Source organism: Tachypleus tridentatus, chromosome 13 (assembly GCF_004210375.1).
Source record: "Tachypleus tridentatus isolate NWPU-2018 chromosome 13, ASM421037v1, whole genome shotgun sequence".
In the NCBI taxonomy this organism is placed as follows: Eukaryota; Metazoa; Arthropoda; class Merostomata; order Xiphosura; family Limulidae; genus Tachypleus; species Tachypleus tridentatus.
In genome coordinates, this window is record NC_134837.1 from 70,055,103 (window position 1) to 70,080,833 (window position 25,731).

Sequence of the window (25,731 nt, forward strand, 5' to 3'; positions counted from 1 at the left end):
TCACCTTTAGTTGTAATAACACTATGTTAAGCTATGATAACATTAAGTTTAGTAGTAATGACGTTATGTTAAGCTATGATACCTTCACGTTTCGTCGTAATGACACTATGTTAACCTATGATACCTTCACGTTTACTAATAATGAACCTATGTTAAGCTATGATACCTTCACGTTTAGTAGTAATGACCCTACGTAAAGCTTTGATACCTTCACCTTCAGTTGTAAGGACCCTTTGTGAAGGTATGACACCTTCACCTTCAGTTGTAAGGACCCTTTGTGAAGCTATGATACCTTCACCTTTAGTCGTAAAAACATGAAGTTAAGCTATGATACCTTCACGTTTAGTAGTAATGACCCTATGTTAAGCTATGATACCTTCACGTTTAGTAGTAATGACCCTATGTTAAGCTATGATACCTTCACGTTTAGTAGTAATGACCCTATGTTAAGCTATGATACCATCACGTTCAGTTGTAAGGACCCTATGTTCAACTATCATACCTTCACATTTAGTAGTAATGACCCTATGTTAAGATATGATACCTTTACGTTCAGTAGTAATGACCCTATGTTAAGCTATGATACCTTCACGTTCAGTAGTAATGATCCTATGTTAAACTATGATACCTTCACGTTTAGTAGTAATGACCCTATGTTAAGCTATAATACTTTCACGTGTATTAGTAATGACCCTATGCTAAGCTATAATACCATCACGTTCAGTTGTAAGGACCCTATGTTCAACTATGATACCTTCACATCTTGTATTAATGACCCTATGTTAAGCCATAATACCTTCAATTTTAGCAGTCATGAAACAATGTTAAGGTATAAGACCTTCACGATTTATAGTAATGACAATATGTTAAGCGATTATACCTTCACGTTCAGTTGTAATGAACCTATGTTAAGGTATGATACCTTAACGTTTAGTAGTAATAACCCTATGTTAAGCTATGATAACTTCACGTTCAGTCGTAATGACCTTATGTTAAGCTATGATACCTTCACGTTCAGTTGTAATGACCCCATGTTAAGCTATGATACCTTTACGTTCAGTAGTAATGACCCAATGTTAAGCTATGATACCTTCACGTTCAGTAGTAATGATCCTATGTTAAACTATGACACCTTCACGTTTAGTAGTAATAACCCTTTGTTAAGCTATAATACCTTCACGTGTCTCAGTAGTAATGACCCTATGCTAAGCTATAATACCATCACGTTCAGTTGTAAGGACCCTATGTTCAACTATCATACCTTCACATTTAGTATTAATGACCCTATGCTATGATATAATACCAACATGTTCAGTAGTAAGGACCCAATGTTAAGCTATGATACCTTCACGTTTAGTAGTAATGACCCTATGTTAAGCTATGATACCTTCACGTTTAGTAGTAATGACCCTATGTTAAGCTATGATACCTTCACGTTTAGTAGTAATGACCCTTCGTAAAGCTTTGATACCTTCACGTTCAGTTGTAAGGACCCTTTGTCAAGGTATGACACCTTCACGTTTAGTAGTAATAACCCTATGTTAATCTATGATACCTTCACGTTCAGTAGTAATGATCCTATGTTAAACTATGATACCTTCACGTTTAGTAGTAATGACCCTATGTTAAGCTATGATACCTTCACGTTTAGTAGTAATGACCCTATGTTAAGCTATGATACCTTCACGTTTAGTTGTAAGGACCCTATGTTCAACTATTATACCTTCACATTTAGTATTAATGAACCTATATTAAGCTATGGTACCTTCACGTTTCGTCGTAATGACCCTATGTTAACCTATGATACCTTCACGTTTAGTAGTAATGAAATCCTATGTTAAGCTATGATACCTTTACGTTTAGTAGTAATGACCCTATGCTATGATACCAACATGTTCAGTAGTAAGGACCCTATGTTAAGCTATGATACCTTCACGTTTAGTAGTAATGACCCTATGTTAATATATGATACCTTCACGTTGAGTAGTAATGACCCTATGTTAAGCTATGATACCTTCACGTTTAGTAGTAATGAACCTATGTTAAGCTATGATACCTTCACGTTTAGTAGTAATGACCCTATGTTAAGCTATGATACCTTCACGTTAAGTAGTAATGACCCTATGTTAAACTATGATACCTTCACGTTTAGTAGTAATGACCCTATGTTAAGCTATAATACTTTCACGTGTATTAGTAATGACCCTATTCTAAGCTATCATACCATCACGTTCAGTTATAAGGACCCTATGTTCAACTATGATACCTTCACGTCTGGTAGTAATGACCCTATGTTAAGCTATGATACCTTCACGTTTAGTAGTAATGACCCTATGTTAAGCTATACTTTCACGTATAGTAATAATAATCCTATATTAAACTATGATACCTTCACGTTTAGTAGTAATGACCCTATGTTAAGCTATGATACCTTCACGTTTAGTAGTAATGAACCTATGTTAAGCTATGATACCTTCACGTTTAGTAGTAATGACCCTATGCTATGTTGCTATGATACCTTCACGTTCAGTAGTAATGACCCTATGTTAAGCTATGATACCTTCACGTTTAGTAGTAATAACCCTATGTTAAGCTATGATACCTTCACGTTGAGTTATAATGACCCTATGTTAAGCTATGATACCTTCACGTTTAGTCGTAATGACCCTATGTTAAAGCTATGATACCTTCACGTTTAGTAGTAATGACGCTATGTTAAGCTATGATACCTTCACGTTAAGTAGTAATAACACTATGTTAAACTATGATACCTTCACGTTTAGTAGTAATGACCCTATGTTATGCCATGATACCTTCACGTGCAGTAGTAATGACCCTATGTTAAGCTATGATACCATCACGTTTAATAGTAATGAACCTATGCTAAGCTATAATACCTTCACGTTTAGTAGTAATGACCCTATGTTAAGCTATGATACCTTCACGTTTAGTAGAAATGACCCTATCTTAAGCTATGATACATTCACATTTAGTAGTAATGACCCTACGTTAAGCTTTCCTACCTTCACGTTTAGTAGTAATAACCCTATGTTAAGCTATGATACCTTCACGTTCACTAGTGATGACCCTACGTTAAGCTTCGAAACCTTCACGTTCAGTAGTAATGACCGTATGTTAAGCTATGAAACCTTCACGTTTAGTACTAAGGACCCTATGTTAAGCTATGATACCTTCACGTTTAGTAGTAATGACCCTATGTTAAGCTATGATACCTTCACGTTTAGTAGTAATGACCCTATGTTAAGCTATGATACCTTCACGTTTAGTAGTAATGACCCTATGCTTAGCTATGATACATTCACGTTTAGTAGTAATGACCCTATGTTAAGCTATAATTCCTTCACGTTTAGTAGTAATGACCCTATGTTAAGATATAACACCTTCACGATTTGTAGTAATGACCCTATGTTAAGCTATGATACCTTCACGTTCAGTTGTAAGAACCCTATGTTCAACTATGATACCTTCACGTTTAGTAGTAATGACCCTATGTTAAGATATAATACCTTCACGTTTAGTAGTAATGACCCTATGTTAAGGTATGATACCTTCACGTTCAGTAGTAATGACCCTATGTTAAGATACGATACCTTAACGTTGAGTAGTAATGACCCTATGTTAAGCTATGATACCTTCACGTTTAGTCGTAATGACCCTATGTTAAGCTATAATACTTCACGTGCAGTAGTAATGACCCTATGTTAAGCTATGATACCATCACGTTCAGTTGTAATGACCCTATGTTAAACTATGATACCTTCACATTTAGTAGTAATGACCCTATGTTAAGCTATGATACCTTCACGTCTAGTAGTAATGACCCTATGTTAAGCTATGATACCATCACGTTCAGTAGTAATGACCCTATGTTAAGCTATGATACCTTCACGTCTAGTAGTAATACCCCTATGTTAAGCTGGTACCTTCACGTTTAGTAGTAATGACCCTATATTAAGCTATGATACCTTCACGTTTAGTCGTAATGACCCTATGTTTAGCTAGGATACCATTACGTTTAGTAGTAATGACCCTATTCTATGCTATGATACCTTCACGTTCAGTAGTAATGACCCTATGTTAAACTATGATACCATCACGTTTAATAGTAATGACCCTATGTTAAGCTATAATACTTTCACGTGTTTTAGTAATGAACCTATGCTAATCTATAATACCATCACGTTCAGTAGTAATGACCCTATGTTAAGCTATGATACCTTCACGTTTAGTAGTAATGACCCTATGTTAAGCTATGATACCTTCACGTTTAGTAGAAATAACCCTATGTTAAGCTGGTTCCTTCACGTTTAGTAGTAATGACCCTATGTTAAGATATAACACCTTCACGATTTGTAGTAATGACCCTATGTTAAGCTATGATACCTTCACGTTCAGTTGTAAAAACCCTATGTTAAGGTATAACACCTTCACGTTTAGTAGTAATGACCCTATCTTTTTCTATGATACCTTTATGTTTAGTTGTAAGGACCCTATGTTAAGGTATGATACCTTCACGTTCAGTAGTAATGACCCTATGTTAAGATACGATACCTTAACGTTGAGTAGTAATGACCCTATGTTAAGCTATGATACCTTCACGTTTAGTTGTAATGACCCTACGTTAAGGAATAATACTTCACGTGCATTAGTAATGACCCTATGCTAAGCTACAATACCATCACGTTCAGTTGTAAGAACCCTATGTTCAACTATGATACCTTCACATTTAGTAGTAATGACCCTACGTTAAGCTATGATAGTTTCAAGTCTAGTAGTAAAAACCCTATGGTAAGCTATGATACCATCACGTTCAATAGTAAGGACCCAAGGTTAAGCTATGATACCTTCACGTTTAGTAGTAATGACCCTATGTCAAGCTATACTTTCACGTGTAGTAATAATGACCCCATATTAAACTGTGATACCTCCACTTTCACTATTAATGACCCTATGTTATTAGGTCATTACTATGACCCTATGTTTAGTAGTAATAAACATATGATACCTTCACGTATCATATAGTTACGTGAATTAAGGTAATTCATTACCTTACGTGAAGGTAAGCTTCGATACCTTCATGTTCAGTAGTAATGACCCTATGTTAAGCTTCGATACCTTCACGTTCAGTAGTAACGACCCTATGTTAAGCTAAGATACCTTCACGTTCAGTAGTAATGACCCTATGTTAAGCTATGATACCTTCACGTGCAGTTGTAAGGACCCTATGTTCAACTATGATACCTTCACATTTAGTATTAATGACCCTATGTTAAGCTATGGTACCTTCACGTTTAATAGTAATGAACCTATGTTAAGCTATGATACCTTTACGTTTAGTAGTTATGACCCTATGCTAAGCTATGATACCATCACGTTCAGTAGTAAGGACCCAATGTTAAGCTATGATACCTTCATGAACTATACAACTGACAACTTGATTCATTCTTTCCAAAACAAGGTTTTCACTTACCTCATACTTTCAAGTAAATTGTGACGAGGGCCGATTTCTTTAAGATATATATATATATAAAGACGTATGACCTTCGTCTTATTGATATTACTTCAGTGAAGAAATTAAAGTATCATTTTTCAAGAAATGAAAAAAAAAAGACTTCCTGGCATTTAATTTCAACACTAACGTTGTTATTGCTACCATAACAGAACAGTGAACACTGAGACACGACATATCTATTTCGGTAGTCTTGGCAACCGTCTATTTAAGGACATTACTACACAAAATTAGTTTCTGTGGTACAATAGCCTGTTTTAGCCCCCTATCGACTAAAAGGATCATTACTAAAGTAAGGCACTTTAAAAGGAGTGAGCTTTAAAATATTTTTACTGACATTATAAGGACCGGATAATAAAACTATCAACGTTTTTTTTAAACATAAAAAGTGTATTTATTGTAAAAATAATGTATTCTAGCTAGGGAAAGACGACGAGTCAATGTTTTATAGCAGTCAGAAGACTATTCAAAAATATACGTTGATATTATTTATTATCGTTATTTAATTCTTATACAGTGTTCTGCTTTACAATATGAAATGTTATTGGTATCTTGAGTAAAATTCAAAAGAAAAATGAATTAAATCTTTCAACAGACTGACATGTTTCTCTGTAATGTTAATTTCTTTAAAAATAACTTTAAATAAAAGCTAATATCTTTTGGAACAAACACTAACGTATTTGGAAGATTGCTGTTAAATGTTATTTTGTATTTTTAGCACAAAACTAAGGATTGTGCTATTTGCGTTCTATCCACTGTGAGGAATCGAACCATAATTTTAGCGTTGTACTTCAGTAAACTTGTTGTTTACCCAGTGTGCAATATGCCTGAAAAAAACCAACAAAAAGATCATAACTGATAATACATAATATTTCTATGTAACATAATGATAATTTGATGTTTTAACGCACAGCTACATAGTTAGAGAATTTCAGCTTTGCAAGTCCCTAAAGTTACTGCTATCCCACTGGAGGACCATAAAGAACCCAAGACTATTAAAGAAATACTTATTTTTATATTTCCAGGACGGTTTGTCGGGTTCCCCGCTGGTACAGCGATAAGTCGACGGACTTACAACCCTAAAATCAGGAGTCTGATTCCACTCGGTGGACTCAGCAGATAGCCCGATGTGTCTTTGCTATAAGAAAACACACACACGGATACTGTTTGTCGGTAGTTAAGCACAAAGCTACCCAAAGGTGTATCTATGCTCTGCCTATCACGAGTATCGAAATCCGGTTTCTAGCTTTGTAAGTCAGTAATATATGCTGCTGGGGGAGGAGGTTTTGGGTACACATAATTATATACATAAATGATTTTAAACTTTTTTCTACACAGCAATATGTGTATGTGTGTCTGTCCTTCACACGTTTCCACATTTCTTGATCAATTAGCACCAAACTTCCCATAGTGATACAGGATGACATGAGAAAGGTAGTGTGGGGATAGACACTAATATAATTTCATATCTAATTTCGGAAAAACTACCAATGTTGTTATATCCTTCAGCATTAGAATTACGTAATTACTATTATTAAAATTCTTCAAATCAGCATGTATTTCTTTCCATTGTCCCCCGATGAGACAACAGTAAGTGCTTCGGTTTTACAAGTCACGGATTCAATTTCTCTCGATGGACACAGCAGATAGCTATAAGAAAACAGAGACCTTTTTTTTTTTCAGCATTAGTATCCTTGCATATTGTTATTGCACTTTTAATATTTACTACGTTAAATAAACAAAATAAAACCACAATTTCCTACCCTCTGTTACAAACGGTTCTTTCTTTCACCCGTCCAACGGACAGTACCTGTTAACTAGTTTATTTATAAAACTCTCATCCTTCCCATACACTACAGTTATTTATCTTTTAAAGTTTCGCAGCTCAAATATCAGTTAACTGTTCAAAAATAACTTGACTGTAATATTAAATCAGGATATGTATTTGTTTTACGAATGTTAAGCCACCTGAGTTTAACTACACGTTGTTGAAAGTTCGCTTCTTGTAAGCTAGATTTAGTTACGTACATGTGCGGGTTGGCAAAATGTTAACACCAAACATGCTCGGCCTTTCAGCCGTGGGGGCGTTATAATGTAACAGTCAATCCCACTATTCGTTGGTAAAAGTGTAGCCCAAGAGTTGGCGGTGGGTGGTAATGACTAGCTGTCTTCCTTCTAGTCTTACACTGCTAAATTAAGGACGGCTAGTGCAGACAGCCCTCGTGTAGCTTTGCGCAAAATTAAAAAAACAAAACAAATAAAATGTTAGCGACGTAAAATTAACTCAAAGTTTATTAGACCAACGGCAGTACAACAGTTTAATACCTAACTCTGTTATGAGCAGTTGCTAAATAATTACTTGAGTTATTTCTTTAATTAGATGGCGTTACTTCGATTTGATTTGTTCATGTACGTTTGAAAAAGTTCGGTTTCTTACCACTCCAGTGGCACAGCGGTATGTCTGCGGGCTCACACCGCTAGAAACCGGGTTTCGATAATCACGGTGAGCAGAGCACAAATAGCCCAACTTGCAGCTTTGTTCTTAGTTACAAAAAAAAGTCTTTCCTCTCTGCTGACAAGTAGTCGTTACGTCTCCTTCATAGGAAGATAGACAATCTTCATGTTTCTTTCTTCATCATTACAACTTCTTTATTTCTTGGCTTATTGTCTTAAATATGCTCAGATAACACTGGCATTTTTTTTTAAATTTCGGCCACCGTTCCGATTTTACGGAAGGGACAAAGGTTAAACACCATTTTTACCAGCAGTTCCTTTCTATTTCCATTACTCCAAATAAGATTTGGCATAACTTTAACCTGTATCAGCTCCCACAAACAGATTTGTGATTCGAGCCTTTCTTGCAATTTTACGGAGGCCAAATATAAAAAAACCTCACAGAATTAGGGATTCAGTCCCCTCATTTGTATAAATTTTGACCAATCTTGATACGACTTTGCGATAAGATGACAAACTAAAGCAAACGCCTCTGAAATCCGTGCCTTTAGTTTGATGTAACAGGGGTTCGAAGATAAAAAAAGCAATATTTATAATAGGGGGCTCTGAAGTTAGAAACATTGTCTTCATATATCAATGGTAGATGGGGCTGTTGTTAATGGTTTCTTATTTCATACAATACAATACGCGAAATTCAAAGGTCTTACTTAATCCAAAATTACCAAAGTTCAAGTCACTGTAAATAAATATATTTATGTAGAAACTGTTTATCCTACCTATTATAGGACCACAGCTGATTCTGCTCAAACATATCCTTCTCATAAAAAGATCTCACGTCTGTCCCTCTAATATATATTTGTTATAGCTTATGTCCCAATTTCCCTCTTCGAATACCACTCTTTCTCGATAACTACTCCATTCTAAGGATCGTATTCAACAAGGTGAATATGAAAGAGGTTCTATATTGCACTCGCTTGGCCTTTCTGGCTGTCTTTATATTTCCACACTGTTTTGCACATTTAATAATCTCCTGCCATCTCACTTCTTTCGTCTAAGGATAAAAAGGGTTAATTGTCAGAGACAACCGTTTTTAGATACAGAATGATACAATTTTATTATCCAGTTCACTAGATCGGTACGATAAGTTTGAAATATGAAGTCTGATTTCGATATCTTGTTTTCTTTTCGTACAATAAAAATACACTCCCGTGTCTTTTGAACTGTGTAGCTATAATTATGACCCCTCCTAATTGAATGCTAAGTTTATTATAAAAATAATAACCCCCGATCAGAATAAGCTACATTTTGATTTTATCATAAAAACAGAAGCTTATAAATTATAACACTAAAATTCGATCTCCGAGGAGAGTGCAACACAGATAAACTAGTGCAGATTTGTGCTTAAAAACAAACAAATCACAACTTATATATAGTGCGGGTTAAGAAACCGTTCAAACTTATTTAGCAGAAAGGAAAATTCGATTGAATATTATGAAAGATGAAATATTTGTATATCTCTTCAGTTTTCAATCAAGCGACATTCCAATAAATTTTAATATTTCTCCTCCGCCGTGCTTGTGAGCGCTTGTCTTTTAATACAGACGCACTTGAGTTCCCTTTTCCCGCCAAACTACCGCCGATGTTAAACTTGCTTTTCTTCAGTGTGAGTGGAATAGGACACGATGAAAGCTGAAGCAAACAAAGCCGTAAGCCTCTAGCCACGTTTCCACTAAAGTGGCAAGTGACAGTTTTTCCTTTAAAAAAAAAAAAACTGAAAGGCTTCACAGTAAATAGACTAAAAATGAAATTCATATAAATACCAAAAGTTTTAATAACCAAAACGATGAGAAAAAATAAGACAAGAAAGAAATCGAGATTGTTTTTTTTTATCTTTTAGTATTATTCTGTTACCAAAGTTTGAACATTGTTGGAACAAAACTAGACATAAGATGAAAATGTCAAAAGACTCGGCCAAAATTGTATAATAATTTAATACCTTTACTTTATAAACTGGATAACAAATTGTTCCTGTATATCAGAAACAATTCCTAACAACTGAGTTGATATCGAACCTTTTGGACTAAGTTTATGTACAATTATGGGTCACGTCATTAGCATGTACAGCTTCGTAATTGGTAAATTCTAGTTCTCTTAACCCCGATGACCCCAGAGTAGAGCTAACACATTGTGCAGCTTTGTGCTTAATTCCAAGCAAACAAATATAAACCGGATTAAAAAATCAGTTCACTAAAGTTTCCGGTGTACAGTTTAAAGGAATTTCTCTGTAAAACTAACCCAAGTCTTGTTTGTTAAATGCAGTTAAAAAAAAAAAAAAAAGTATAACCTCGTATGTAGTCTCGGGCAACTGACGTCATTTCCGGAATATCTTCTTTCAAGGGACTACGGAGGTGTAATTGTTTCTCAGATTTACCGCAAAAGTTCACAAAGACTATCTCTGCTAACCCTAATTTAGGACTGGTGGACATCTATAGCCAAACATCTATAGAAGGAAACACGTAGTGAAACCATGCTGAGGGCGTGTGTGTTTATGTGTTTTCTTATAGCAAAGCCACATCGGGCTATCTGCTGAGCCAACCAAGGGGAATCGAACCCCTGATTTTAGCGTTGTAAATCCGTAAACATACCGCTGTACTAGCGGGGTCCATGCTATGGGATCCAAGGGCATGCACAAACACGAGTAGGCCAAGAGTTGGCGTTGGGTGCTCATGACAAGTTGCCGTTCCTCCATTCCTGAAAATTCTGAAACAATTTAAGTGACACAGTTATTTGTTTTTCTTTTAAAATAGAAAAACATCTTATTTTAATAACACAGCTTCAAAATTAGCTGATCGAATGAACCAAGGCTCGAGACGTGATATCTCTGAACAAGATTCACACTGTCATTTATATCCAATACTGTTATTCGATTCAAATAACCGGCTAGTCTTTGTGGCGGTGGGTCTACTGGTTAGTTACCTTTTGTCTGGTCAGTTGTCCAAAAGTAGAAAAAACTGTACCTCAATCCTAAGGTGTGCCTGATGTTTAGTGTATTAGAGTGACACTTGGAGACAAAATACCAATTCGAATTTTGATTACATGTCGCCTTTGGCAAATGTTCAGAGGATAGGGCGTGACAAGTTGTTAGTGACCTGTGAAACTGAATTAAAAAATTTACGATTATCAACACATTATCGCAAAAACATGCTCCGCAATGTCGGTCCTGTGTAAGCTACCAGAAGCGTAGCTAGGGATAAATCTGAATTTTAAACATGGGGGGGGGGATGTTACGCGAAGCGAACCTCCCTTTCCTGGTGCTAGGCGGCATGGAAAGGTTTCAAATTTTGACGTGAAACAGTACAATCTGATGACCGTTTTTTAGTATCTAACCTATGAACATCTAATCTCACAGACGATACAAAGCAGTTCAAATTTACACTTTGATCACTGGAACACTCTTCTGAAATGTTTAGATAAAACACAATCATAACAATAACAATGTTTTTTATCAAAGCAAATACGTTATCTTTAAGTTTTAAAATTATGTGACCCTTACTACGCCCAAGCATTTAGCAGTCGATTTTTAACTGCCTTCGCAGCTGACAAATGTGATTGGCTATTAGATTCACAATTACTGAGCTAGGCGACGTACAGGTTTATATAATATGCATATCAATGTTTAGTATATATGTGAACTTTGTAAGTTGAATTATGGGCGACATTTGCTAATCTGAAAGAACGTTATAATATTGTACGTACGAAGGAAGAAACAAGAAACTACAAAGTCAGAAAGAGTAAGAACAGGTAACGATCCTATGATTCCAGCATGTAGGGCAGAGCCAATCAAAATCTTCTGTCGATATCCATCAAATACATTTAATAACTGAATGGTAAAAGTACACTCCCTATTCTTCTCTTACGGTCTATATTTCTATATTACTGTTTATGTTGTTTTTCTTTTCTCTTTTGTATCTTTTGTCCTGTGGAAGGGTTGTGAATTTCCTTAATAAACAGCATGGTTCGAATCCATGTGATACCATAAAATATTCTTCACACTTTTAGTGGCGAGTGAGTTATAAAAGTGGTTTGGTTTGAATTTCGCGCAAAGCCACACGAGAACTATCTGCGCTAGCCGTCCCTAATTTAGCAGTGTAAGACTAGAGGGAAGGCAGCTAGTCATCACCACCCACCGCCAACTCTTGGGCTACTCTTTTACCAACAAATACTGAGATTGACTGTCACATTATAACGCCCCCACGGTTGAAATGGCAAGTATGTTTGGTATGACGGGGATTCGCACCTCCGACCCTCGGATAACGAGTTGAGTGCCTTAACCACCTGGCCATGCCGGGCCCTTATAAAAGTGAAAGTCAATCTCTTTGATTGGATTGGGGGTGCTTGCGATTGGCTGCTTTCCCTTTAGTTAAGTTTAAAGCTAGATACGATTACAGCTTTTTCAAAAAAACAACCTATTGTCTGAAAAATTACCTTCATTTTCCACTGCTGTTAATATTTTTCTTTTGTAATCAATCATAAAGCTACATAATGAGGTCAAAACCCATATTTTAACGTTATAAGTCCTCATACTTACTGTTGAGCCACTAGGAGCTACTAAAAATGGTATAAATCAGTGGTATCCAACAGTTTGTTCATAATCGCAAAAAGTTTGGAGAATAAGTGAGCATTTTCGCCACGTGGCACATAAAAGTTAACTGAGTTTTATAGTTATATAGGGAGAGAAAAATACACAATAACATTTCAAATATTTATTGAAATAATTAATTTTATTAAAAAAACAGGTGGTAGAAGTAAAGCACCAATTCGCTACAGGTCAATAGCCGTTTCACCACATGTAGCGAGTGGTGACCGTGTTGGGCACCGTGGATCCAAATAAATGTAGGTATATACAAATAAGCCACCTGGTTCTCCAGCGAGACGGAAATCAGTTTACGAACTTATAATACTAAAACCAGGGTTTCAATTCCCTGCTGTAGACAGAATGCAGACAGCCTATCGTGTAGCTGTAAGCGAGGAAAATAACAAAAAAAAACATTACTAAAAATATAGTTTTTTCAAAGTCTACGTTTTATTGAATCACGTTTAAGTTAAATAGTGTTACACGTTATATAAGCGAAATAAATAAAAGGTACATCATGTTGCATTTATGTCATGCCTTTGTGAAGTTCTCTTGACTATAGTATCTCACAATGAAGAAGCAATTATCAAAATAATAATAATAAGCTATAATTTTTACGTGTTCGCCACGTGCATTTTAGGCTTATGGGAAAAATACCACTTGTCGAGTGCTTTTTTTTTAAAAGTTAATATAAATATATAACGATAAAACAGTTAACTTATTGCTGTGGAAACAAGTAGTGGTAACCAAGGCAACATATTTATTGTTCATGTCGGGTTCGTATCATATCGTTAGCCTTAACCTTTTAGCACGTGACAGAAACAAATTATTTCAGTAATTAAGCCTGAAAGAATGGAAGAATTGTTGTAACAAAAGACATTTTTTTAAAATAACTGTTTTACATTTCAAACGATTGTCGCACTTAAGATACAAATAACCATTTGTATATATTGACGGGTAAAATAACAAGTACAAATTTAGAGATAGTTCTAATTATTAAGATACATTTATCAGAAGATTTTAGCGATTAAAAACAATATTATTAAATGTTGTTTCACATACAAGACATAGAAACAATATTATTAAATATTGTTTCGTATTCCAAACGTAAAATCGATATTATTAAATATTGGTTCAAATGACAGACGTAGAAACAATATTATTAAATGTTGTTTCACATACCATACGTAGAAACAATATTTTTTTTTCATATACCAGATGTAAAAACAATATTATTAAACGTTGTTTATTAAAATACGTTTAGAAAGAGTTTTTCTTCAAAACATGTTAGAAAGTGGTGATTATTAATGGTTGTTTATCAGAACATTTTTATGGATGACGATGTGAAACGATCTGTGTGAAAACAATACAATTTAAGACTTTTAAAGTCACTGTGTTTCATAATAAGAATTCACACAGTGGGACAGCAGTATACCTGCGAATTTACAACCCTAGAAACCGAATTTCGATACCCGTGGTGAGCAGAGTACAGATGTCCCATTGTGTAATCTCATTCTTAATAAGAAATTTTGGCTCTTTCCGGGCTGAGTTCAAAAGTTAAAGCCAAGAGAACCTAGTAAATTGTTTACACATTTCAGTATTAATTATTATCGAGTGGATATGTTCAAATGATGGAAACATATCATTGAAGAGCAAAGGTCACGGTTTTCTCTAGGTCTTAGATAAAGCTAGATATTTATATGCATAAAATTTACGAATTGAGCAATTTTCGCTATATATATATATCTTTTAATTCGGCGGTGGGTGGTGATGACTAGCTGCCTTCCCTCTAGTCTTACACTGCTAAATTAGGGACGGCTAGCGCAGATAGCCTTCCAGTAGCACTGTACGAAATTCAAAACAAACAAAAAAACAAACCACTTCTGCATCAAGCCAACAACAAGAACCATCGCCATTTTAAGATTCATAAGTAGAGTATATCAGATTATTTCTATGTACGTCATTAACGATAGATTGTTTGTTTGTTTTTAATTTCGCACAAAGCTACACGAGGGCTGTCTGCGCTAGCCGTCCCTAATTTAGCAGTGTAAGACTAAAGGGAAAGCAGCTAGTAATCACCGCCAACTCTTGGGCTACTCTTTTACCAGCGAATAATGGGATTGACCGTCACATTATAACGCCCCCACGGCTGAAAGGGCGAACATGTTTAGCGTAACGGGGATTCGAATCCGAGACCCTCAGATTACGAGTTGAGCACCTTAACCACACGGCCATGCCGGGCCTGTATATTTAACATGACTGTCAGTGAACATAAACCTTTACCAGCTAAGATGATGGGTTATGACCATATGAATTCATAAGGTTTGTTCTCAGCGTAAATGTGTGATCCTTTGTATATTTGGCTTCGTTTACGATTATATTAAATTATTTTATTTATTTCCCTTTTAAATATCAGTTACCTAACTAATATATAGTTATGAGCTTAGATTGTAATTAGCAAGCTATATAGGCATTTTAATGAATAAAAAATGTCATGGAATGGTACTATTGGAAACTTTGAGAATGTATTTCAAACTATAATTAATGTAGTAAATTAAAATTGTATCATGTAAAGTAGCTTTCAGGGATCTCTTTGGCCCAATAACCCCTAGTTCAGGCGAGGCCTATATAATGTGTTAGGATGTATTTAATCTTCTGATATTTGTTTAATTATATATAGGAATACATTTTGTTAAGAAACAATTCACAATTTCTTGATGAAATTACAAAATTAATATGTCAGTAACGTTTTATAAAATACTAGCAGACGCCCGGTGAAATAATTAAATAGTAAATTTCCTAAAAGTAATTATGAAACAATCTCAAAAATGCAGTTAACCTAATGCCTAGAATCAGAGAGTATATGCAATATAATTGTCAAGTGGGCGTTTACATCTGTGTTACTCCAATAAGGAAGATTTACTGAGTTTGTTTCTAACGAAGAAGATTGACTGTAATGCATTGTTGGCAAAAATACATGGGTTTCGATGCGATGCGTGCGTTCTGCACAAAAGAGTCAAGTTCGCTATGTTGACTCGATGTTTTGGATTTTCTACCGTTGGATTCCGCCGTTCCTTGTCATTTTACTGAGCGCTAGATAAGACAACTACTAAAGTGAGAGTTTTTTCACACTTGTCATTTCTATAAGAAGTATTATAAGGAAGATATTCAATTCAATTAAAACACTCACATACATATATGTATATGTACTCAAACATATTTCTCTTTTTATTATTCGGTTCGTGATTTTATCTTCGAAATATTTATTCTAATCAGTCGACGTAAAAGGCCCCGTTCTTTCGCGAAATCCTTCACAAAAAATATTTTTTATTCTTACAAAGTTTTTATCTTCTCACACTGACCGTTCAACATATATGAAGACTGACGGATCGATGTTGATACAGATATGAAATTCTAGGAATCGAAAAAAATGAATAATTTTTCTGTAATATATTCTTGAAAATAAGCCAAGCTGATATAATGTTTCTACAGTTAACAGTTCATGGGAATAAAGATGTGACAAATAAATAGTAATAGCTTTTGGTCAGAGTAAGTTACGTACTTTGAGCTAAACTAAAAACCAACCTGGTCATCACTATCATGTTCATAATAGCAGTTCATTATAGAGATTACAAAATTTTGCACAAAACCCTAATAGAACGTTCGGGCAAAAAGCACCTTAAACAGTAGAGATTCAATTCAGACAACACTTTAAAACTTGTACCAGTGACTGCTGCAGCTTTACACATATAAAAAGTACACATGTTAGATTTACAATGAAAAGAAACTCCTCTCAAAACGGCTTGTCTGTAATTGATATTATTACTGTTGCCAGGCTACAACAAAAACAGCTTGGTGTGTTGTACTCAAACCTTCTGTAGAATACTAAATAAGGCAGTACAAAGGTCGTAGGGTATTAAAAGTTAATTTGTTCTTTCTATATTTTTACACGCGTTAAAAAACATCATAATCATAGTGTAAACGATGTTCACTTAATAAAGCTTACATACAACGTGAAACAGGAATTACTAGCCAATAATATATGAACGTTAAATAATTGTAACATGTAGATACTCAATGCTTTGTACACTATACAATCGATGTCTTTACGGAGTCAACCCCTATATTACGTATCAAGTGAAGGAGCAAAAGCAAAAAAAAAAAAAAAATCAAGTCACATAATACCAAATTTTATTACACATTTGCAGAATAATTACTTTAAATGACACGAAAGTTTATTTAAAGTGATGTTTCAGATGTAAACGTTTTACTTGCTTTCTTACTGATAAAACTTTATTCTCGCTTAGTGGGGATTGTGTCTTAGTCTAGATATATATTGCACAGCAGTGGGCAAATCTCCATAATAATCTCCAGCTGTAATTTAACATTTTACATCTCGAAATAATCTGATCAAGTTGTCAATAGCTACAGTAAATCATCATGAACCGTATCAGCTAGCTACTAGCTACATTTTATTATCATTACAATGTATAAAGTTAGGTACCATATCGAGCAATACCTTGCCCACAGTTCAACATAAAAAAGCCAGCAAACAGTATGAGTAAAAAAATGGATATTAAAAACCTGCAAATAGGGACCGTAAAAAGTAAGGAAACAAGATTGAAGAGACTGTAGACATTGTTTTCTCGAAACACATATCCCTATTTCGACTGCACCAAATGTCACGATTTGTAGTTTGAGCAGAAAACTGTCTATCTCTAGCCTTGTTTCCTTACTTTTACGAACCCTATTAACAGGTTTTTAAATTATCAGCTTTTATCTTGTAACTTACTAAATACACTTAAACCTTCCTCATATTTCTATCTTAGAAACAAATTGTATAAAACAACCGAACCATGAATATGCTTAAAATTTCTGTCACTCTAAAAAATGAGATGTAAGGAAACAACTATTCTGTGACACTTTAAACTCAGGTTGTTTTTTACAACTAAAATCCCACTGCTTGAGTTCTGCTGTGTCTCTCGGGGCAGGAAATCCGGAACCTAATGGGGATTTTTTTTTTCATAAAATCTAAAGGTGTGAAAACTGTAATTCTATTACTAATTAATATTTGACTAACGTAGTAAAATTCATAACTCCTTCCAGCTCCATTCTAAGTACTAGCAGAAACGCCCCCCACGGACGGTTGTTTGAGTGACTAGTATCCATAATTCATTCAAGAAAATTTCGAAAAAGTGAACATTTTCTATAAACATTTTTTTATGGGAAGTACTGTACGGAAAAAAATGTTCTGATTGTGTTTTTTGGTCATATTCAAAGTTATTGCATCAAAAAGATCCAATGTACAGAGCTTAAGAAATTTTATTGATATGAACTTTTACGCCTTTATATATTAAATGTTGTATTGTTAAGTGAAAAAATAATGTACTACATTTAAATATCATTTCAATATAGGTATAATCAAACCCTTGTGTCTACTCGTAATGAAGAGAGTACTTTTGTTTGAAATTATGTTCTGCTTTAAATAAATGGTTCCATTGAATGGATGACGCAGGAGTTTTAGTTACATACATAAATATTGATATACACAATACGTTCATTATAGTAAGATAAGCTTCAATAACCTTGTTATCTTCCAAACCTCAGGGCAGGTGGGTAAGTCCTTAAACTTACCGCTGACCCACCATGAGAGTTTGTTTTTTCTTTTGAACTTCGCGCAAAGCTACTCGAGGGCTATCTGCGCTAGCCGTCCCTAATTCAGCAGTGTAAGACTAGAGGGAAGGCAGCTAGTCAACACCACCCACCGCCAACTCTTGAGCTACTCTTTTACCAACGAATAGTGGGATTGACAATAACATTATAACGTCTGAAAGGGGCGATCATGTTTGGTGGGAATGGGATTCGAACCCGCAACCCTAGAATTACGAGTCGAGTGCCTTGTCCATCTGGCCATGCCGGGCATCCCCACTATGACACCCGTCGTTTAGTATTCACAGCTATATATACTGTTATGATATTCGATGTATTATTAAATACCGCAACAGACTCAACAAAGAAATAAATTAAATGCTGTTTTTATGACGCAGATGTTTATTTGATGCTGTTACGAGTTTTAATAAATACATCAAATTTAACAAATTTTGTGAAGAAAAGAACAAAGGCAAAAAACGAACAACACCCACTGCACACACCTCTTCCCGTAACCTAAGAGCAAGAATGAATGCCACAGTTACTACGTGCTCAAAGCTGAAAACACTAAACGCGTTCAATAGCATTTGGCATTTGGAACTTTCGCGTTTTAGACAAGCAACCCGGACCGTTAACCATCAGACTGCGCATACCAAACGTTTGATTAATTTAAAAAAATGAAACAGTGATAAAAAACGCCAGTTTAACAAAGTGCTAGGTAACGTGCAGGTAAAAAATATGTTAGTATTTTTTTTCATAGATGTAATGGTACAGTTACTTGGTTCAAAGTTATTTTTAATTACCTTCAACTTTTAACACTAAACACGCTGCATTCTGGGTAAATATCTTTAAATAATGAAAAAAAGAACATTCCTCCTTGTGTAACTTTAATGCTGCACTTACGACATTAGATTCCTTATTCCTGAAATAGCTTCACATTTACGACACAAGCGATCTAATCCACGCACGACGTGTGCCTTCACGCTCCAGTTGCGCGTGGTGCGCGGTGAGTTCGATTGGTTTGTTTTTTGTTTTGTTTTGAATTTCGCGCAAAGCTACTCGAGGGCTATCTGCGCTAGCCGTCCCTAATTTAGCAGTGTAAGACTAGAGGGAATGCAGCTAGTCATCACTACCCACCGCCAACTCTTGGGCTACTCTTTTACCAACGAATAGTGGGATTGACCGGTATCTGTATCATGAAAATTCTGGCTAGAATTGGTGACACGGGATTGCCCATACTTCAGCCTTTTATTTGTAGGTAGTTTTGGTTATTAAACATAAAGTTACTTTTGGTGGTAGTAAATTCTATAAGGGTTGCTAATTGGTTGCTGGGGGTTACAACCTTAACACAATGCTTCGTCATATGACCATTAACTTGCATTTACCACTCTGTTAATAACAATCTATTTGAAATCAACCCTTAATACTTAGTTTCATCATATGTTCAATAAATTTTATTAACTTATAACTTTCAATGACAAAACTAAAAAGTAAAAAAGTTTGTTTAAAGTTAAGCACAAAGCAACACAATGGGCTATCTGTGCTCTACCCACTACGGTTATCGAAATCTGGTTTATAGCGTTGAAAGTCCGAAAACATATAGCTGTGCCAATTTGGTACAAAGAAAATGAAATAATTATTTGAGAAAACATATTTGGTAAAAAATAAGAAATCACATTAAGTTATTTTCATCATATAATGCCTAGGAATCTAACCTATATAAGAGCTAGTGTGTGTCACGTCACGCTTGATTTCTCAAAACATTAGAATAGTTCGATTACTCTTTGGCCATTATGATTTTAGTGACGGTACTGAAAGGGAGCTAGGAGGGTGTGTGTGCTATGAAACCTTGTAAGTGTAGTGAGTGTTGGTACAATAAAACTAGAGAAAATACGTAGTGTGGGACTACCTAATCTAGAGCCAAGCGTAAAACTTTATCACGAACGTAAAAATATCGATTCAATTTTAAACTTAAATCGTTTCTGATTTAAGCATATTTTTCTTATATCATCAACGCTTTTAAGTAAAATGAAAAACATATTTTAATCCATACACTCTAAATTAAGAAATCTAAAAATATTTTTGCAGTTTTATTGTCTATACATTTCATTTTATACTTTCAGTATATACAGTAACAACAATATTAGGTTATACTTCTGTTGCTAAGCAACATGACATAAAGCAATTGTTGGAACGTTGTGTTACCAAAACGTACAGTGGAAAAGACCGCAAAACGTCTAAAGGTAACGATATAATGTAAAAGGGGTCCAAAACAAGTAAAAACACTCATCTGTGACAAAATATCTATATTATTTTGCAGAGTTTCGGGTAAAAGCCCTTCGTTAGACAGTTTTTCTTTCTAAAATGGTTAAAAATATTTTGTCACAGACGTGTATTTTTACTTGTTTTGAACACTTTTTATGATTATTTCATTGTTATCAAATACACTGGCTTTTCTACATAAATTAATTTTTTTAATTATTCGAACCGATTTTTACCAATAATTATTCTGTGAATACGCCATGAATTCATTTCATCAATTATCTTAATTATGATTGGCTCACAAAGGAATATACTAACGTTTGACTTCCTTGACTGCTCTTTTCTGCCTCTTTATTAGCCAAGATTGGTTTCGCAAAATTTATTAATTTCAGTTGGCTATGAAAAGTGAGGGCATGGTATACTATGTAGATATATTTTAGTTTTCCTTCATAAAACATTATGACATTGCAGGTTTTTCGTGGACAGGAATTATCATCTTAAGACTTTTTCTCTTTAAGTCTTACAAATAAATCCAATCATACACAATGAAATCTATTGATAAGCCTAAAGTAATTTCAACTCTAAATGAAATATTTTTAAACAGTTTCGATATATCATTGTTTAGCTCCTAGAGGAAAATATTAACATCCATAAGATCAGCTGAATATTCTATTAAATTAAGATCTACAGTGAACATTTACTTCACTTCGTAACTAAAAAAATAAAAGTACCAAATGCTCGTAGCATTAGGCTTTAGAACATTGGCTACTGATGGGATTTTTCTTTTGGGGAGTGTTTTCTGTTAGTTTTGAATTTTTTGATAAAAAAAGTCCAAAACTACTTCAAACTAAGTTTATAATATAATTTTTAACCCTACATGGTTTAAAATGTATACAAATACCCGCCTGTAAATCACATTTCCTTGCATTGTCACTTGTGTACAGCTGAGAAACTTAAAATCAAAGGCTAAAAAAAACACACGAAAAAACTAACAATGTTTTTTAAAAAACAAACCTATTTAGTTCCCTAAACTTCAACGTGTACTAACTAACATGGTAACTTGCGTACTTCTGAGAAACTTAAAATCAAAGGCTAAAAACAAAAAAAACACAAAAAGGTAACGTTTTTAAAAAACAAACCTATTTAGTTCCCTAAAATCCAACGTGTACTATCGTTGTAAATTCCAAAGAAATATTATATCAAATTACTACTTACTATTTGAATAAAAAGTAATAAATTTGTAAGTGGTTATCTTTGATGTATTAAGTTAATTAATAAATCTCAACATAATAACGGCACAAAACTGAAATTAAATTCATACAAAACTGTCAATCAACAGTGTGGATTCGTCATTCAATTCCTATACTTTCTCGTAACATTATGTCAAGTTTTATTATTCCATCAAAAACAAGATAAACCTATCTACTTTAATAATGAAAGATAGAGAGATAGGCCTAAATATTTCATCTCGCTTGCCGTCAAGTAACTTAAACCAAACACAACAACATAACCATTTCTTGTTTACACCGACACTGTATCAGCGCTAGCACTGTTGTAACTTGTACTAGCACACGTAACTGTATCATGCACACTTGTAGGTAATTCGTTTTTGTTTTCACAAAACAACATTTTTAAGACATGAAACCTACTTCCTAACTAAACAATACTCACGCTTGTATCGATTTCGACAATGGCCACCTCTCCATCTGAGCTTGGTAACGCATATTTTCTATCTGTTTCTTCAACATGTCCTTGTCCATTTTAGCAATACCCAATGAATCCTTGGTGTCGGTTGACATCGATCTCGAGCCTTATATAAAATTCAATACTCCGAGGGAGGGCGCTACTCTCAAGATTAGAGGGACAAAAAATAAAATAAAGAAAAAGCTTATATTCGGAAAGAAAACTAATTCGTTAAACTTTTAATGCCAAGATATTGGTGAATCTTATTATACAATTTTCCTTTCTTTCCGTTTTACCATAAAGAAGTGAATTATAATTAACGTTCATTTAGTAAGATAAATTTTTACTGAAAAAGTCAAAACTCCATTATTAATGTAATTCTGGATGACAAATAAATAATTAACCATAAAACTAGCTCACTCTTTATAAGATATAAGAAGTTTCTACTTTGTTGTTACTGACTATTTTTATTTACTACCCGAGCTGAAGTTGGTAAGCCTAAAGTAACTCTAACACTCACCTTTCATACAATAAATCTTAGTTCGAGAAGCGATAACGACGACAGCGTTAAGACGTGTATTTTATCATTCTGTAACAACAAACATCACAAATGTTTCTCTCCTTTTTTTCTTTTCCTAAACTTATTTGTGAACAAATGGGTTTGGTAATCTAATTATGCAACCCAATCAACTGAATGTGGAACAATTCATGTTAATTCTGGCATTGCAAAGGTTTCAAGCACGTGCAGAGAAATGATGTGTCGCTATCAAAATGCCAGACGAAACCTTTTAATGACAGGATTGGAGTTCTGTAAATCTGGTATGTTGAACGGGTCGTGAAAGTTTTTGTTTTTTTTAGGTATCTGACAAAGAAAGAAAATGAAACCTGGGAGAGGCTGTCATGTGGCTTTGTTTCTCTTCCTGGTTCTAAATTATTTTCTTCTGTGTACAGTTACCTATATCATATTGTGTGATCATAAGCGATCAGAAGACTAAGCTAACAAAATGCTAAATTTTAAAAACTGTCTACAAAGATGCTTGGGTTGATGAAATTTAAACAGACGGAGAAAAACAACAATAGAAGTTATATTTGCCCTTAAAAACACATTCACATTTGAAAGATTCTTATACAAAAGAGATTTTAATAACAAACCATTAGCACTTGAGAGTTGAAGATCGTGATGCGTCACAAAATGTAAACTATGTCATCGTTCCCTCGTATAAATAGATATATTTAATAAATGTATGTTTACATTATATCTAGTTATTACCTAATTACACAAACAAATCAAGGTATCTGCGTACTTTATTATACTATCAGATCTAAGGAGACTAATCAGTATAGGTGTATACACATAGATGTAGAATTTCATTATACTATCAGATCTAAGGAGACTAATCGGTATATGTGTATACATTCAGATACAGAACTTCATTGTACTATCAGATCTAGGGAGACTAATCAGTATATGTGTATACACTCAGACATAGAACTTCATAATACTGTCAGATTTAAGGAGACTAATCAGTATACGTGTACACAGTCAGATATAGAACTTACACTGCAAGATCTAAGGAGACTAATCAGTGCGTCAATACACTTAACAATTTATTGTCGTAAGAAGGATTAACTGTTTTCATCAGTTTCTACTGATAAATAGTTTAAAAATTCGACATATCTCTTATATCATCCTAGCCATAAATTAAATTGTTCATTTCGAACTTTAGATGATGTAAAAGAGTCACATGTTCTTGTAAAAAGATCTTATCTGTTTTTTACTTTTTCGTTCTAACTGACACAGTTTCATTCAATACGAAACGAGACATCTATCTTTAGTCAACAAAGCCTGTACATTTGTTTCCGTGAATTAAGACAAGTTCTCGCGGACTTAAAAAGTAATCAGATTTCTCACACCTTCTGAAGTTCTCCGGGAACAGCTGATGTTTAACTTGTGACATGTATTCTGTGTCTCGATGGTACTAAATAAAAAACGCGTTTCTTTCGGTCACTTGTTCAGCCCTTTTGTGGCTCATATAGTTTTGATGAAGTATAAATGAAATACTTTATGATATTTAACTAAATAAAGTAGTATAAATGTAAAATGCACTAAGTCATTTCATTTGTAAGTATTTTCGGCGGCCAAAATATTAAGGACAATGAAAATAAAGAAAAAATATGCATTTTGTATTGTTAGACTCAACCACTTATTTGAGTAGAGCTGCGAAAGATGAAAATAAGAAAAGGGAAAATAAAAATAAAAAACTTTTTTTAGAATTTAATAGGGAAAATGTGAACACTATGAAATTAGTCTAAATACTAGCTGGTCAAAAGTTTAAGACCATACTGAAACGAAGCGTTAATCGGTAAACACGAAACGAAATTTAGGCATTTGTGTTCAAGCATTAGCGTTATCAACATCTCCTGTGTTACACTGGGTAAAAACATGGCAAAGGCGAAAGAGTTGACAGAGTTTGAACGTGGCAGAATTGTCGAGCTGCAAAAGCAAGGTCTCTCTCAACGTGCCATCGCTAGTGAGTTTGGGCGTAGTAAAACTGCTGTTGCAAATTTCTTAAAAGACCCTGAGGGATACCGAACGAGAATTTCAAGTGGTCAGTCCCAAGAAAATTTCGCCGGTGTTAAGCAGGAGGATTCGACGGGTTGTCTAGTAAGACACTAGCCGATGGTTGAACCAGATTAAGTCCCTTACAGATGCAGAATGCAGCTCAAGAATAATAAGACGGCATCTACGAGAGAAAGACTTTAAAAATCGTAAACGTCTTCAAAGGCCACGCCTCCTTGCACACCACGAAACAGCTTGGTTAAACTTTGCTGAGAAGCACCAAACATGGGATGTAGAAAAGTGGAAGAAGGTTTTGTTCTCTGATGAGAACAAGTTTAACCTGGATGGTCCAGATGGCTTCCCACGTTACTAGCAGGATAAAAATATCCCACCGGAGACATTTTCTACACGACACAGTGGAGGAGGTTCCATCTTGATCTGAGGTGCTTTATCCTTCCATGGAACAATGGAGCTTCAGGTTATACACGCATGTCAAATAGCAGCTGGCTACATTGGCACGTTGGAGAGAGCATCCTTATTGACTGAAGGCTCTCGCTTGTGTGGAAATGAGTAGATCTTTCAGTAGGACAACGCTGCAATCCACAATGCCCGCAGGACAAAAGACTTTTTCAAGGCGAATAACGTGATTCTTTTGGACCATCCAGCGTATTACCCGAACTGAACCCCATTTAAAATGTTTGGGGGTGGATGGCAAAGGAATTCTATAGAAATGGACGTCAATTCCAAACAATGCATGATCTTCGTGAAGCCATCTTCACCAATTGAAATGACGTTCCAGTCAGCCTTCTGCAAACGCTTATGTCGACCATGCCAAAACGAATGCAACTCACTACTGAGACCATTTGTTGGGCATTTCCTACCCTGTTTAGGACTTCTTTTTGGTATGGTCTTAAACTTTTGACCAGCTAGTATTTAGGCTAATTTCATAGTGTTCACATT

General features: G+C 34.7%; 1 protein-coding gene across 1 annotated transcript in view; it reads right to left on the reverse strand.

Moving 5' to 3' along the window:
• The window catches only part of LOC143237797 (guanine nucleotide-binding protein subunit gamma-e-like), a 61,621-nt gene extending 38,787 nt beyond the window's left edge, over window positions 1-22,834 (reverse strand). The window contains exons 1-2 of the mRNA XM_076477391.1: window positions 22,732-22,834; window positions 22,200-22,371 (exon numbers count right to left, since the gene is read on the reverse strand). Of these exons, the coding sequence (XP_076333506.1) occupies window positions 22,200-22,327 (128 nt within the window). The 5' untranslated portion in view covers window positions 22,328-22,371; window positions 22,732-22,834. The remainder of the gene's footprint in view (window positions 1-22,199; window positions 22,372-22,731) is intronic.
• Window positions 22,835-25,731: the final 2,897 nt, after the last annotated feature.